At 41.0% G+C, this 16,610-nt stretch overlaps 1 protein-coding gene across 3 annotated transcripts in view; it reads right to left on the bottom strand.

The window, feature by feature from the left end:
- Positions 1-12,829, bottom strand: part of SGCE (sarcoglycan epsilon) — a 69,519-nt gene extending 56,690 nt beyond the window's left edge. For 2 of the 3 annotated variants that reach the window (XM_029234154.1, XM_029234155.1), the window contains exon 1: positions 10,627-10,846. In XM_029234154.1, the coding sequence (XP_029089987.1) occupies positions 10,627-10,735 (109 nt within the window). In that variant the 5' untranslated portion in view covers positions 10,736-10,846. Of the gene's footprint in view, positions 1-10,626; positions 10,847-12,792 lie in introns of those variants that run through there. The other variant, XM_029234156.1, reaches the window with a different exon arrangement.
- Positions 12,830-16,610: the final 3,781 nt, after the last annotated feature.

The following is a 16,610-nucleotide window of genomic DNA, read 5'->3' as shown; positions in this document are numbered from 1 at the left end:
GAACTGTCCACCCCAACCTCAAAGGGAGTCAGAAAAAAATATTCCTAAGAGAAGTGTAATAGCAAGACTTCAAACTGAAAATGCCAGAATGAGAAGCCTCTAAACTTTGTTAAAACAGAAGAGCCTGGCAGGGCAGAACGTAAGTAATTAATATAATTTAAAGTTATTAGAATTTTATAATTTTAGCACAAGCTAGGTAAGATTTTAGACTTTAGAGTGAAATAAAAATTGGGAGCACAGAAAGGTAGGGTTTAAATCAGCATCTCTGGAGACACAGTGCCTGGGTTCAAAATCCCAGTTTTTCTCCACTGGGCGAGTTATTCAATGTCTCTGTACCTCAGTTTACTCATCTGGTAGGGCCAGAACAGTGCCCACTTCATAGAGGCATTGTGGATATTAAATGAGATAATACACTTAAAACCCTTAGAAGAGTGCTTAGCACACAATGATGTTCTCAAAAAATATAAGCTATTATTACATTTACTCTTCACTTGATATGAAGGAAATTTTAGATTTCTTTAAATGTGTTTTTTTTTTTTAAAAATAGATGTTCAAATGGAAAAACTATTGTCACTACAGTTGGCATTATAGAATATAGCACTCTTTTTTTTTTTTCTTCACGGTCATGAGACACATGAAAAATGATATTTGTATGGCAGAGTGCAGTAAATACTAGAGGCTGCTCACCAGCGGAAGGAGAAGCCCAGGGGCTCCAACCACCCCAAACTTCACAGGGCTAAGAAGACGGCATCTTAGCAAGTCTTCATTCCCAGTACCGGCCAAGGAAGACTGGTTGAGAGCTGCAAAAGCCAGGTGTGAAAAGAAGCAAGTTATAATTGAGGATACAGGGGAGGGGGGGCGGGGGAAGTGAGCTGGGACGAAGTGAGAGAGTGGCATGGACATATATACACTACCAAACGTAAAATAGTTAGCTAGTGGGAAGCAGCCGCATAGCACAGGGAGATCAGCTCGGTGCTTTGTGACCACCTAGAGGGGTGGGATAGGGAGGGTGGGAGGGAGGGAGACGCAAGAGGGAGGAGATCTGGGAACATATGTATATGTATAGCTGATTCACTTTGTTATAAAACAGAAACTAACACACCATTGTAAAGCAGGTATACTCCAATAAAGATGTTAAAAAAATAAAAATAAAATAAAAAGAAGCAAGTTATATTGATATCTGTACTCTCTGACTCTCACAAACTCTTTAAGTATTTATTCTGAGGAAATAATGCAACAAAAGCAAAAACTGCACAGACACAAGATTCGACTTTGCATTACATATATCAAAACTGGATGAAAAATTAAATGTCTGATAAAAAAAAGTGTTGGTTTGATAGAATAGTTCATGGAGAAGGGAGGGTTATCCACTTCTCTTCGGAGTTTTACACCTTTGCTCAAACAGCCCAACCAAGGCACGTACTGGGTTTTCACTGCCCGGAAATGGTACTATCTATATTCTATCTGAGAAACACTAGATGCGTAAGGAGCACCAGTGGGACCCTTGAAAATGGGATACATAATATATGCAGGAGTTACACGCACCATTACAATTTAATGTCCTCATCTGCAAAATGTTGGACTTTTTGGAAATTAATAAAATTAGCGAAAGTTAGAATACAAAATACTATGCAGACGGTGAAATCTAGCCTAATAGTGCAATCTAGTGGGAAAGGATTAAAAGGCAAAGTGGTTAAGAGCTACTGGGTTAGGGAAGCAAAACTGTAGGAAAAAATTCTGCTCAAAATAAAAAATATAACAATAATATACTAATGGGTCTTTACTTGAAACAGTCATTATTTTTCTTTATTATAGAAGCCACACATTTTCATTGTAATACATTCAAAGAGTATAACCAGGAGGGTATAAAATATAAAAGTCCCCTCCAATGCCATCCTCCTAATGCCACTGCAGAGGGTACCCACTCTTAATCCCTGCATCTTTCCATATTCTATGCATATGCAAACGTACGTTTATACACATACACATATAAACACACACATACGCCATGCTTTTCTTTACATAATGTGATCACACTTTCTCCCTTAGCATATATCTTGAACGTGTTTACATGATATCACATTTTAAGACTGCAAAGCTTCATGCTGTGTGGCTCAATCATAATTTATTTATCATCACCTCAAACTCAGCCTGTCCAAACTAGGACTCCTGATCTTTCCCTTAAAGTTTGGTCCTCTTCTGGCATTCTTCATCAGGAGCATGGTATCACCATTCATTCTCATGAATACAACAGAAATCTAGAAATCACGCTTGATATTTCCTGTCACTCTCCACCCCAAATTCAATCCACAACCCACTCCGATTGCTGTTTACCCCTCAAGATATCCCTCCTATCTTCATTTCCCCATCACCACCCTAGCCTGGAGGTCATCATCTCTATTCTGGGTTAGTAAAGTAGCCTTCGAACTACCGCTTCTATTCTGACCCCTCCAATCCTTTCATCACAATGCCGCCAAAGTGCTCTTTTTGAAATGCAAATTTGATCAAGTCCTGCTTAAACCCCTCCAAAGACTTCCCGTTGGTTTTAGGATGAAGATTACACTCTTTAAGGTAGTCTAACAGACCCGGCAAAATTTGCTCCCTGACCCCCTATCTAGCCTCCTTTCATATTGTAGTTCCCCTTCTCTCCCGGCTCCAACATCACTGGACTTTTTCCAACACCTTCTATTTGCCAGGGCAACCTGCCCCAGGGCCTCTACAGAGCTCTTCCTTTGACCTCAAATATACCTTTCCTCTTCACCTCTCTCAACGTTTACTCATCCTTCAGATCTGAGTACCTACTCAGAGAAGCCTTCCTTAATCCCCCTGTCTGGCCAAATCCCCTGCTTAGAAATTCTACTAGTGTTTGTAGCACTTATCATAGTTCTGAGGGCACATTTATATGTGTGATTAATTGATTAATCTTTGTCAACCCCGCTAATGTAAAACTTCCCTAACGGCTGGGAAAGTGTATTCCCCAGCATCTAACACAGTCTCAAAACCAGTCAATACTCAAAAAACAAATGAATGAAAAAAGTATTAGTTAGTAAGATGACCCAATTTTTTTTCTAGTTTTTCATTATTACTATCAATCCTACAATAAACGTCCTTATATTTTTATTTTTCATCACTTAAAGGAGTATATTTGTAAACTAAACTAGAATTTAAACGGCTAGACAAAAAATAACATACATTTCAAATTTTGATAAGCACATGTAGCAACCTGTTCTGTTTCCACTTCTGCAGTACTGGCCTTTGATTAGAATCAATTCTATAACTACAAAAAAATGAAAGATGTTAAAGGTGCTACACTGATTTAACTCTTTCATAGGACAGAAGAGCCACAGACATTTTACGGCACAGTGAGAAAACACCAATTTGCTAAGGAGAAAAAAAAAAAAAAGAAAAACCATGGGGCTAATTTTTTCTTCTTCTGCATTCCAAAGTAAAAAAATCAACTTTACTTCTATGTCTATTGCTGAAGAAATCAGGAACTAAAATATTTCACTTTAACTGCTATAGGAAAATTAACTGCGATCTCTTCTTTCAAATTCACAGTGAACCCCAAATCTCCATAATAATCAAAGTGGTGACCAGATGAATGAGTGAAAAGCTAAAGAATGGGAAAGAATTTACACTGGAGCTGCCTAACTCCTAAACATTTTTGAAATGAGCGGCTTCATTTGTCAGAAGAGAAAAAGTCTGCCTTCCGTGTCACAACAGATGCCGTGTCGATTCCCGTGGTACAGAATGCCAAAGAGCTGGTCTAAAAAATCTGATTAGTCCAAGGCAATTAAGTAGAAAATGAGACGTGCTAAAGACGAGCGCTTTTTAAGTGATAAGACACATTTAAACCGCGATCGCATAAAGAGTGCATAGAAATTCTTAGATGAAGACACGAAAAATAAGAATTTTACCAAAGCGACCCAAGAAGAAAACAGCACTTCAGCTTTACTAATATGTTGATTTTTGCAAGAACAGAACATTAATAAGCACAGCAACTCATGTTTCAAGGCTACCTGTTTATTTCCTAAGATAACTTCTTGAAGTTTTAAATTTTAAACGTTGGAGATCATTTGCTTCCCAAACCCAGGAGCAGAGGAGCGAGTATTGCATTCAAGGAATTGCAAGTAGCCGCCCGCAGATCAGGTGCGTGAGCGCTGACAAGCCAGACGCTCATCGCTGAGCATTTCTCTCTCGGAAATATGAGCTTAGCTCAGGAACGCCTGTGGCATCTTCAACAACTGGGAACCCAGCCATCACAAGTTGCCCGGTGTATTACTACTATCCCACAAAAGTGCACGACACTTTTATAAAAGATAGAGAAAATAAGAAGAGGAGAAACTTGTTCAACATTAAAAATACACTTCACATAGTCAAGGTTAGCTTGCCCATATATCTGACCTAACAATTTGAGTGGAGGAGAAAGTTCTGGGTGTGGGGAGAATAGGCAGGAGTAAAAGAGGCAGGAAAAAGTTGGTTTAAAAAGATGACCGAAGAATGTTCTCTTCTTTCTTCACATTTCTCATCGGAGTCTTAGTTTTCAAGGGTCAGGGGCATAAAAATCGTTGCTATGGAGTCAGATGTGTTACAGGTTATCAGTTCTTAGAAGTGGGGTCCTGTGTGCATACTCTACAAGTTAATTTTGAGCAATCACATTTTCAAAGTTAGAGATGATAATCAAAATAAACAATCAATAGGCAGATGAAGAGGAAAGAAAAATCTGTCCCGAGACGTGTTTGAAACGCTAAGACTGGCAGTCAGAAACGAGGCTAACTTGAAAGGAAGAGAAGTTAAAAGAGCACAGGGGCAGCAGCTCCTTTTCATTGAAAGGTTTTATTTTCTATTGAAAAGCTAAAAATTGTAACTGTTAAGTATTGCAAGGACATATAAGGGGGGGGGGCGGGGACTGCAGAAGGGAGAATGGCTCCACATTTCCCCTGAGTAAGAGGCTCCAGCAGCTGAGGTCTCAGCTGCCCAGCAGCGGTCCACTCCCCCTTAACCCAGGGCGCCCCCCAAGGCATCTGCAGCCACTCTGCCTGAGAAGCCCCTTCTCAGCAAGCAAGAAACACTACGAAAGGAACAACTCTAGGAAGCAAGTAAAGCCAGGATAATTTGCAGGGGGGGAAACAACTTTACTTCTACAGCTTTTCATGTTTGAAATGAAATGAGAAGGGAGGAAAGAATGTGTTAAAATGTCCTGTTGCAGCTATTTTCAAGTTGTAAGAAATCAACCTGCAACACATAGGACTATTCTTTTTAGATAGTTGATCAGAAAAAATAAAATGTTTCCATCACAAGTATCTTTGCTATCCTACACTAAAATGTTATTATGGCCTTCAAATTAAATATTCATTACAAGAAAGGTAAATATTTCTGATACTTTTATTTTATAAGAGACCAAGTAAAGGTGTTAAGTTGATTCCCTTCCTGAGCTGCACTGTTAGAAAGGTCTCAAGTTGAAATCCATCTCTGCCTTTCACCCACTGCAGCTAGATGTGCTTTCTGAAGCAGACAGAAGGGAGTTTACGTCTACTTTTAGTCTTCAAGCTAAACATTTCCAGACCCTTGGAGGATACCTCCTATGACAGGATTGCCAGACCCCTCACCATCCCCACAGACTGTTCTGGAAGTTGTCTACTTTGTCAATGTCTCTCTTTAAACGTGACAGCCAGAAATGGACACAATACTACAGATGTGGTTAATTAGAGCAGGGTACTGTTAATTTTTGTGACATATGGACACTACACTATTATCGGAATCTAAATTTGATATTTTTGTAGCCATGTTATGCCACCAGTTCATACTAACTGTCCTTTTCCTCAAAAACTGCCACCATGTAAAGTCACCTCCTTCCTTACACACCAATGAATTATGATGCATTTACTGCTATAAAATATATTTTTGAATAGCACTACAGCCTACTTAAACCTTGTTAGCTCTAAATTCTGTTATCTATTTGTAACAGTTAACCTTTTTTCAAGTCAACCATGGGTTTTAAAGCAAGCATCTTAGATCTTCATCACAGTTATCCATAAAAATGTTGAAAAAGCGAAGACCTAGGGCAAAGACTTGTGATCCTTCACGAGGGACTGCTCCCAGACCCAAACCCAGTAAACCCCACACCTGGTGGGTACTGGCTCAGCCTGCCTCATGCTCACAAAGCAATCCTGCTAGTCTAACACAGCATCTCACACACAAGAGCATCCTGAAGCCTTGACAAATGCTTAGCTGAAAGCAAGATTCACTTATCTTTCAAAGTGTAAAAAATCTACACATATTAAAATTATAGTCATGTAAAAATATATATGCACATGGAACAAAGACTAGAAGGGAAGGAACATCAATGGAAATGTTTCTTCTAGTGTCAGATGGTGGAGATTGTTTTTTATTCAATACTGTCTTTACTATAGTTACATTGTTTAAAAAAACTGAATTTTGCTTAGACAGAATTTTGCTTGTTAGCAGTTCGGAAGCAGTTCACGTGGAACAACTTTAAGAGCATTGAGACTCTATCTGATTCTACCAACCTGAAAAATACTTGTTGATCTTTAGAAACACCAGCTTCCTTTTCTGAATTATGCACTGATGCTTTTGGCTTAATATTTTTAGAAATCAGGGAGATAGCAAACTGGAGAACTGGATCCTAAAGTTTAGAAAAAGCCTGGATGTCATGCATGTGTGTGTGCCCAAGTGTCTGTCTATCTGTCCATGTTTGTCCGTCTATCTGCCTACCCATGTGTATCTGTCTTTCTATCATGCCTGTCTCTCTGTCTCTGATGGAGGGATTGGAAAGGATAGAAAGAAAAAAATCACAATGTTAATATTTCTGTGAAGCTCTGGACTTAAACAGAGCTCCAGACCAAGAATCTCTAACGGACACATAAACCCATGTCATCTATTCACTTACAGTCCTTTTTACACTAAGAGTAGGAAATAAGACCAACAATGGAATTTACACTTCGGTGTTTAGAACTGACTTAACGGTAAGTTTTTTAAGAAAAGGGATCAGATAGAGTAAGTGTGGACAGTTAGTAAAAAAGAAAAAGAAACAAAGTAGCTGGTTATTTTGGAGAAAATGTGATCCATAAATACTGCACTTATTACAATCCCAACCAATCTGTATATCTGATTGAGAATTTTTTAACATGTCAGGGTTTCTTCAATGCTTCAACACTTTGTTTGGAGCATGGTTTTTATCAGTGAAAACCAGTGCTAGAAACTGGATACGTGTTACTTTTCTCTCTCATCGGTTTTCTCACTGTCCCTTGCTAATTTTCAATGTCTGAGAGACAAGTGAAAATTCCACTTTGCTTAGAAAAACAATTTGTCCACCATACTAGAATTTAAACTAAATATATGAGGTAAAGCAACAGTTTTTGGATTTATGGCAAACTCTTATAATAAATGGATAAAATGATCAAGTACTAAGTCCAGTTAATATTTGACAGCTGAAAATTTTACTTTGCTTAGAAATAAATTTTTCCTAATATACTAAAAGGTAAGTCAAATGCATGTGGTAAATCAGCAGATTCATAGAGCCACAGCAAACTGCCATCTAAAATAGATAAAATGTCCGACTAGAAAGTCCAGTTATTATTTGACAAGTGAAAATTCAACTTTATTGTTTTGGAATACAATTTTCCCACCACCCAAGAAATTAAGCTGAACATATAAGGCAAATCAACAGCTTCACAGATACATGGCAAATTGTCTTAAATAAATAAAACGTCCAATTAGAAACTCTAGCTATTATTTGACAAGTGAAAATCCCACTTTGTTTTTAAATACAATTTTCCCACTACACTAGAAGTTAAAATACAGGTGGTAAATCAACAGCTTCATAGATCCACAGGAAATTCTCATAAAAATGGATTAAAATGTTTAGATACAATGCCTAGTTATTATTTGATAAACTATATAATGCACATTAGCACCTCTTTTTGCTTTGCATGTAATCTTGTGCAAAACGGGTAAGAAACAAACAATAATGGGAACAAATATCTGAGAAAATCCAAAATTCACTCATGATATCAAATGTCAAGAAAGTGTTTTAAATTCCTGTCTATTAAGTTGGGGGGTGGTTTTAAATGTAGTTTTGTTGTTTTAGGTAACATGTTATCTCAAGTATTTATCTATTAACATTGTATTTTTGTTTTTATGTTTAACATTGTTTTGCTGCTTTAGATTAAAAAGTTTTATCAAAACTACTTATCTACTGATGTTGTTTTTTCCTTAGAAAAATCTATTTCTGAGCAAAAATTATTTCATATGTAGAAGAATAAAAAACACAAGGAAATATAACAAATGATTACTATGTGTATGTTAGAATAGTGAGATCAGAGGAAACTCTCTATTCTTTGCTTTTAAATATTTCCGTACCAATGTTGTTCATTTAAAATTTTAATTAGAAAAAGTAATTAATACTATTTCCTTTTAAAAAAAACTCTGCAAATTTAATGTTATTTAGATAGTTAAGGCTCCTTGAAGAGAAAAAAATGGAGGAAATTAATTTGATCCCATTTTCAATTTTTAGAAATTATACACGTGCAACTCTGTGAAAAATGTATATTATTTAGGCACATATATATGCACAGATAAAGTAGAGCCCATAATGTTTACTGGGGTTATCGCAGGATGAAGAGATTACAGGTGATCTTGATTTTCTTCTTGATTTTTTCCCCCCAGTTTCTGGAGTTTTTCTTCCCTAAATTTTGTACAATGAATAGGAATTACTTTTATTATGATAAGGATAATACTAAAGCTGTTTTTTTTCCACACACCCCCCCCCCACCAAAAAAAATCCTGTCTAACATTTTGAAATAAAAATTCAAATAGGTTCAAACTTGTTCAAACTTTAAAAGTCTTGGGATAGATTTTTAAACCTGAATTTTCTCTATCACCTATACTATTTTTTAATTTCATTTTTTAGAAAAAAGAATGTCTATCAGTTAACAAACAAGTAGATGAAGTAACTTTCCTGGATTAAAAATGCTAAGAATTTGACAGTCCGGTGGTCACCAGAACAGTACTCTAGCATACATAAGAAATCCTGAAATTCTACATTGCAGAAAAGAGTGAACATCCTAAACATTAAAAGGCACTAGGCACTTCTAAACAGTATAATTATGTTCACCCAACTTCCTAGAAAAATATCTTTCAGTGTTGGAAATCTGCACGTCATTCATTCACATATCTGATAGTCAACATTTTATTTCTGATTAAAAAGTAGAATCTCAATAAATGTGCTACAGTTCTGTTTACTCCTAGAAAGGCTCGCTTTAAGTGAGATCTCTGCCATCGTATCATCTACAATGGGTCAAATTCTTATCTATCCTCCTACAATGGGTCAAATTCTTATCTATCCTCTATGTATAAAATAATCTGTAGCAATGTTACTGAAATATGCTCAGTTTTAGCCTTTATATACAAATGTGTCTCATCTGTGTTTCAGGAATCTCACTCAGTTGTAGGCAATTGGTTTTTCATTTTAAACTTCTTTTACTAAGATTATCAACAGATTGTCCCTTTCCTCAGTGCGTAACACTCTGAGGCACTTAAACGGAAACCCACGTTAAGGCTTTTTTTCCAGCATCCTTCCTTCCAGTATTTTAAAGTCTTGTAACTCACTGCGATTTTCTCTAACGTAAAATATATATGTTTATACGTATAAATATACACAAATATTTGCGGCCGAATCTCGGCGACACGCTTCAAAGGATTAAACGTGCGGTAACCGTGACTAAATGTATTCATTCACCCTACAAGATTTAGAAAAATGTAATGTTGCAGAGAGATCTAGGTCTCTGCGTAAACCTCGTAATCACCACCACAAGGCCGTAGCTGGGAGCCTCCGAAGCCCGCCAACTACACTGGAGGCATCCACAGCTGTTTCTAATTGTTTTTGCTTTCTCGAAATAGTGCACTTGGTGGGGCAAACCGTTCTGTTTGCAGCATCTCTGGCCCCCAGCCGAGGTTAACCCTGACCTCAACACCCTGTTTGGTTCCTAGCGTTTCATGATTCCTTTTCCCTGCTCCGCAAAACCTAAGAAAAACGAGATTTTCGTCGCCGAGAAATTCTCTTAGAAAGAGGGGAGAATTAGGCGTTTCAAATGCACATTTTTGTGTTCTCTCCAGATCGGATTCAAGAAAAGGAAAAAAAGATGCGTTTGTGTAGAGGGGGGGCGCAGCTTGACACCCATTTCCTACAGCGCGCCTCTGGGCCGCAGAGCCCCATTCGCGGGGTAAGCCACAACCCCCCCCCAAATGGTCAACGACCCCCAGCTCTTTCAGGCAGGGATCGGGAGAGGTTCACCACCAGGACTGCTGGGGGTGGGGTGGGGGAGCAATGGGAATGGAAATTGGAGATGGAATTTCGGCGCCTCTGGGCAGGGAGGGGCCCGTAGGGGGCGCGGAGAAAAAAGGCCAGGGGTCAAGCCTGGTAGGGGACGTACAGGGCCCGGGAAGTGGGGTGCGGGGCGTCCTGGAGGAGGGGTGCACCGGGGATTCCGCAGCAAGAGGGGCTGATGCCCAGAAAATGCACCCGGGTACCCAAAACCCGGGCGGGGGATGGGGAAGCGGCGGCCTGTTGGCCCCAGGACCTCCCGTCGCGCGCGGGCCACTAACCTGTCAGCCAGAAGGTGCCAGTGGTTGCGGGGCTCATCCTGCGTGTCCCCCGACACTGTCCCGTCCAAGCACAAGGGTCTCCCAGCTCCCACCACCAGGGCAATTGCATTCTTGGCCTGCCTAGGCCGGCCGTCCTCGATTCTCCACTCCCCTCCCTTTCTTCTTTCCTCTCAGCTTGGCCAGTTCAGCATCAGCATCCTGCACCCCCTCCTTAATCCCGTGCTCCCTCTAGCGGCGGGCCAGTGTAGCGTGGCCATCGCCCCCCCCCCCCCCCCCCCCCCCCCCCCACCCCCCACCCCCCATCCCCTCCGCCCCCGCTCCCCCCTCCGCCCCCCTAACCCGCGAAGCACGCTGGGATTTGGCGCCCCCCTCCTCCGTTCAGCCTATATAAGGCTCCCAGTCGTCGCTCTCGGTACACGCGCTTCAACTTCGGTTGGTGTGTGTCGAAGAAACCTGACTACGACCTGAGGAGACCAGCGGAGAGGGACCACCGAGCCTCGCGAAAGGTCCGCTGAGCGGGCTCGCGTCCGGAGCCACTCCGGGCTGCCGAGCACCCAGCGGAGCCCACGCCTGGCACAGGTGTGGGACCCCCATCCTTAGTGTCTTCGCAGAGGAGTCCTCGCGTGGTGAGTATGCGGTGAGGATGTTTATTTTTTTTTTTTAAGATCACATTCATTCCCCCTTCTTATCAGAAGCTGCGGGAGATGGAGTAGCGCCTGGAATGTCTCCACGCACACCTTGTCACGCCTTCACTGGCTGTGCCCCAAAACTGCATGGAGAAACCAAGCCTTCAGGGCTTTGATTTCCAGAACCTAAGTCCAGATACGGACTGTAGACACATATGAGCTGCGGACAAACATGAGCTGTAGACGGACATGAGCTACAGACCAATTTGCAAATGCGCTGCAAAGTGATATGCACTACAAACTAATTGGCGCTTCAAATGCGCTACAAACTGATGAGCGCTTCAAATGCGCTACGGATGGATGGGCGCTTCAATGCGCTACAGACTGATGGATGCTTCTTTGCGCTAGAACCAGTATGAACTGCAACGATATGTGAGCCGCAGACTGATGACTGATTTGCGCTCTAAATGCGCTACAAAATCTGAGCTGTAGAAGATCAGCTCTACAAAAATGATAACGATTAGCACAACAGCGCTTCATTGCGCTCCAAGACAGGAACCGCAGAGGTACATGAGCTGCGGAACAATTTACACCTAAAATGCGCTACAAAGTAATAACAGCTGCAGAGGTACACAAGCTGCACTGTTTTGCGCTACAAAGAAACCAGCTGAAGTGCACATGAACTGAAGAGTAAGATTACTCTGTCTTCTTGGAGGAACCCCACCCTTTGTCTCTTACACACCTTTTGGAATGGCTCCCACTATGTTTTTCTACAGGACGGTTCTCTGCATGATGGTGCTGTTAGACAAAATGGAGCCCTGGGCAAAAATTAGTGTTTAACATTCTGCCCACACCATTCCTGCTATGGCAGTGGAGTAGAAGGGCGCTGACTTGAGCGTAAAAAATCTTTTGGTGGTGGCAGAGCGGGCTGCCTTGCCTAGTTGCGCTTGATTGAAGTGGTGGTATAGTTGTAGTGGTGGCGCGAATTGGCGTCCAGCAACAGTTTGTGGAAACTGGTTTGCTTAGTCTTGGAAGGCGCGGGGTGGTGGTGGGGGGATTGGATCTGGGGGTGATTGCTCTTGTTGCATGAAATGAATCTGCCTGTTGGAGGCTGGTGGGAGGTGCTTGGGGAGGGGGGAATCCTGGGAGAGGCAGGCAGCCAGTCTCAGACCTGCCCCGCCCATCCTAGCGCGCCTTCTCTGCAGTATCTCCTAGGAACAGGCTTAGCACCTCCCAGCACCTACTCAGAGCGCGCCTCCTCTGCGGCGCGCCTTCCCAGAGCGCGCCTTCTAGACCCTGCCTCCCCAGACCCCGCGTCTCCCCGAGCCCGCCTCCTCTGAGGCGGTTCCTCTAGACCCCTCCTCCTTCTGAGCCCCCCTTCTCTGGAGTGGCTCCTCCAGACCGCACCTCGCAAAACTTGGCCCCGCCCTGAACCAGCCTCTTCTGGGCTGGCCTATGGCCCCACCTCCCCAGGGCCCACCTGCGCCTGCGCAGTGTGGGCCCCCCACCCCTCCCATCAGGTACCCCTCCCATCAGGTACCCCTCCTTTGCGCCTGCGTCTTCGCTGCCTGCGCCTGGCTGCACAGCCCAGCTCTCCTGCGGTTTCGCTGCTGCGGTTTCTCTTCTGCGCCGGTTTTGCTTTTTATCCACCAGTGTCTAATAAATATAAGAAAAATAAATAAGAATTAACAACAATAGTAATTATACATGGCATTAATAAGAACTTTGCATATGTTAAACAACATAATCCCACAATTTAAACTCCTGATAGTGGCTTATGAAGGCTGCTTCCAAGCTGACGTGGCTGGCGCCTCTAAAGGCAATCTAGCTAAACGTTTTTACTGCAAATGAAAAAATATTTTAAATGCTTTTAACATCATTAAATTTTAAGATTTTTTAAACCTTAAAAAATTAAAAATTTAATTTTTTAAAACTAAAAAACTCAAGTTCTTTTTGACACACTAGTGGACCTTTGTGGTGGGACCTACCGGAATCAGACGCTTTGGTGGCTACAAAATAAAGAACAACTTGAACTTTGTTTCACAGGAGTTTTAAGTGACTTTGTTGGTGCTACTGGCTTGGCCTCTGAGCAAGGATGAGGTGTTTATCTGGATTTTTTTCTTGGAATTTTAGGGGATTAGCCCTGGCTAACTTGCCTACATAATTGTGCCTGACACATTGTAGGCACAAATAAGTGTTAAATGACCAGAGTAAACTGGTTTATATTCAGTGTCTTCCTTGGTGTCTGCAGTTGTGTTCTGGTTTTTTGCTCCTGGCTATTTCCTGTGGTGTTTTGCTGTCCTGGGTTGTCCAAGACATTGCTTGCCTTATCTCCCTCTCATTCAACAGGATCTTTAAAAAAAAAAAAAGCATTTTTAAGCTCCAATAATGTAAGCAGTAATTATAATTCAAAGAAACTAAATTAATTCAAAACACTCAAAATAATTATCTTTTTTATAAACTAAAAAGCAAAAGCTAATTATTTAAATTTGGGGCAAGTGGATTATTTAATGGTACATAATTGTCATTTAAAATTTGTGTAACGTAACAAAGTGGTTACATGAGAAAATATAGATTGAAGGTTTTAGCTGGCATTCAAAAATATCTATATAAAACAAATTTATAGCTAACTGCCAATCGCTATTTATGTTTCTAACTAAATGAAGAAATTTTAAAACCTGGTTCCATATATTAGAAACCATGAGCCAGGACTGTTACAGGGGCTTTTAGAAGCACTGGCTCCCAAAAACCTGTCACATCCCACCAATCACCCCTCCCCCCAGCCCCCAACAAGTATACAATCTATGGATAACGTGTGCTAATCATAATTACACCTTTCAGTAAGTCCCCAGGCCCCTTTTACCCACCTTGCCACCCTGACCCCTCTTCTCTTTAGAATTTGTGTCTGCATTTTAAAGAGGTTCAAAACAATGGTTTGAAAAATGTGCATATTATTAGAATTTGCATTTCGCAAATAGTACTCATAGCTCTCAAAAAGAAATGTGGACGTTTGCAAATGTAAAACAATTAAGCACTGTTTAATGAAGTGTCATTTACTAGCGCGATGTTTAATGTATGGCGGGTTTTGGCTGCTTTTGCACCTTGGTGTGTTTGTAGGGGGGGTGCGGGGGATAGAAAGTTTCAAAAGTCATTGTGAAGAGTCAAAGATGAAGCAAATGTCTTTACTTCTTAAATAGAGTAATACTGAACTCTTTTTCATGTGTAAAGGTGGCATCTGTCCCAGGGAGCTTAGCTTTATGCTGTGTGTCCTTCCAGGTTTTAGGCACGGGGCCCCTTGACCCACCTTCCCAGTCCAGCCCCTACTAAGGGGGTGTTTAAGGAGCCATAGTCCTATATTCAAGACAAGTTACCGTTCTCCTGTTCCCATGTTAACTGGTGCTCCAATTGCTGTTTAAACATTTGTAAACTTTACTTGTACTGTTGACTTGCCTGCCCACTGCCCTATCACTTTTAATGGTTAAACGACTCTGTTCTGGGCAGTTAACTCTTTTAGGACTTAGAGTCCCACCCCAAATTACAAACCCCGGGAGTGTAGGCCTTAGGCCTGATATTGGTAAAAGTTAAGGGCCTCAAACCGGTGACCTCGAAGGTAAAAAAAAGGCCCTGAATTTGTTTGACCAGCACTGTATTTAAAATTTTTACAAGAATTAAAAGATGGGGGGGTGGGGTATGCATCCCCAAGTTAAATAGTTGCAGCCCCTTCCTGTTTTCCTATCTCCAGTCTCTTCTCACCTTTATATTACCTTCCTGTAACCAAAAGCATTTGAATTTTAAACTCTTATTAATCTTCTGTTTCCAAAAACAATACAGTGATTGTTTGCTGATTTCCTAATGTGTTGTTATTTCTCTCCTATCCTGTTTTGCAGATGTGAAAACCATCAGACCTGGGCCTCATTAAAGCCCACCCCAGTGACTGTGATTGACATATAGGTTGTTAACCTTCCTGACCTGGGTCCCGATGCTCCAGGCCATGCTGTGAATGCCTTTTCAGAAGTCTTGTCTCTAAGTTTTTAAGTATTAGTGTCTTGATGACAGAAGTGACACCTGAGTCACCTGACCTGTGCTTATTAGTTGCTTTTTAATGGGACATTAAAACTCTTAAGTTTAATTAATAAAAATTGCATTATTTTGTGACCTCATTTTCTGAATGTCACCAATGTAATTGTCTTTAAGCAGCTGGAAATGAAACAATGTCACAGGCTATGATGTGTTAATTACATCTTCTGATTTTTTTTTCTAAACTTGAAGATCTTATCTTGCATGTCAACTATTAGCTGTTTCCATAGCCTAAGCTACTAAAGTAATTAAGTAGCATTTAAAATGGCACAGTAATTCTGTCCCTTAAGGACTCTACTTGCTGTATAGCCACTCCTTGAAGAGGCCATACCCACAGTCCAGGGCATAGAGAAAATGGCTGTGGATGGCAGGGCTGGGGCAGGGGAGGGGCCTAAAGAATGAGGAGGGGTCTTAGGAAGGAAGGAGGAAGGGGTATTTCTCTACAGCCAGGCATCATGTTTGATTACCATCACCTTTTTTTTTTTCCCTTGTACACTATTGGTTGAAATATTAGCTATTTTTCACCTAACTTCTCTGAATAACACGTTTATCTTTGTGGCTTTATTTTACATAATTAATTTGGTGTCCATTTTTTACCTTGATGGGTCAGAGAGGAACAGGTGACCAGGACTGCCAAGTTAAAATGTAGTGAATAGGCAGTCTGCCTGCTTTACATATTATATTTTTAAACTTTTGAGCGCTTTCCTAGAGTTTTCCAAATATAAGAATTTGATGCCTGTTAAAAAAATCATCAAAGTGTTAAAATAATTACTCGAAATGAATTTAACCCTATTTCCAGGAAGTACACAGGCCCTGTGTGCTGATTTATTATATGTATGATTTATTGTCACCCTACCCATAATTAGGACATTTAACCCCCCTGTCCCCCCCCCCCCCCCCCCACACACACACAGTCACTCACCCCGCTAGGAGTGACCCATCCCACTCTCAGTTACAAACTTTTGGGTGGGGCTGTATTGACAAACCTTGTTTAAAAACCTGGGATTGCACACTGGTGACCTGCAAGCCTAAAGAGGCCCTGAATTTGTCTGACCAACACAGTATTTAAAAAAAAAAAAAAATTAGTATCTTTAGTGGGATGTGCATACCCAGGTTGCCATAGTTGCAGCCCCTCCCTGTTTTAATCGCAGCCTCATTATACAGAAATTTAAAGTTTCTGTTCTTTATTAATAACTTCATTAATATCAGCTAACAGTTATTGAATACTCACTATGTGCTTTACCTGCATTATTTAATTAAATCCTTATTATAAGTTTGAGG

Source organism: Monodon monoceros, unplaced genomic scaffold (assembly GCF_005190385.1).
Source record: "Monodon monoceros isolate NGI ecotype Baffin Bay Population unplaced genomic scaffold, NGI_Narwhal_1 Super_Scaffold_2, whole genome shotgun sequence".
Classification (NCBI taxonomy): domain Eukaryota; kingdom Metazoa; phylum Chordata; class Mammalia; order Artiodactyla; family Monodontidae; genus Monodon; species Monodon monoceros.
The sequence above is the reverse complement of the archived record's forward strand: the minus strand, read 5'-3'. Positions and strand labels throughout refer to the sequence as shown.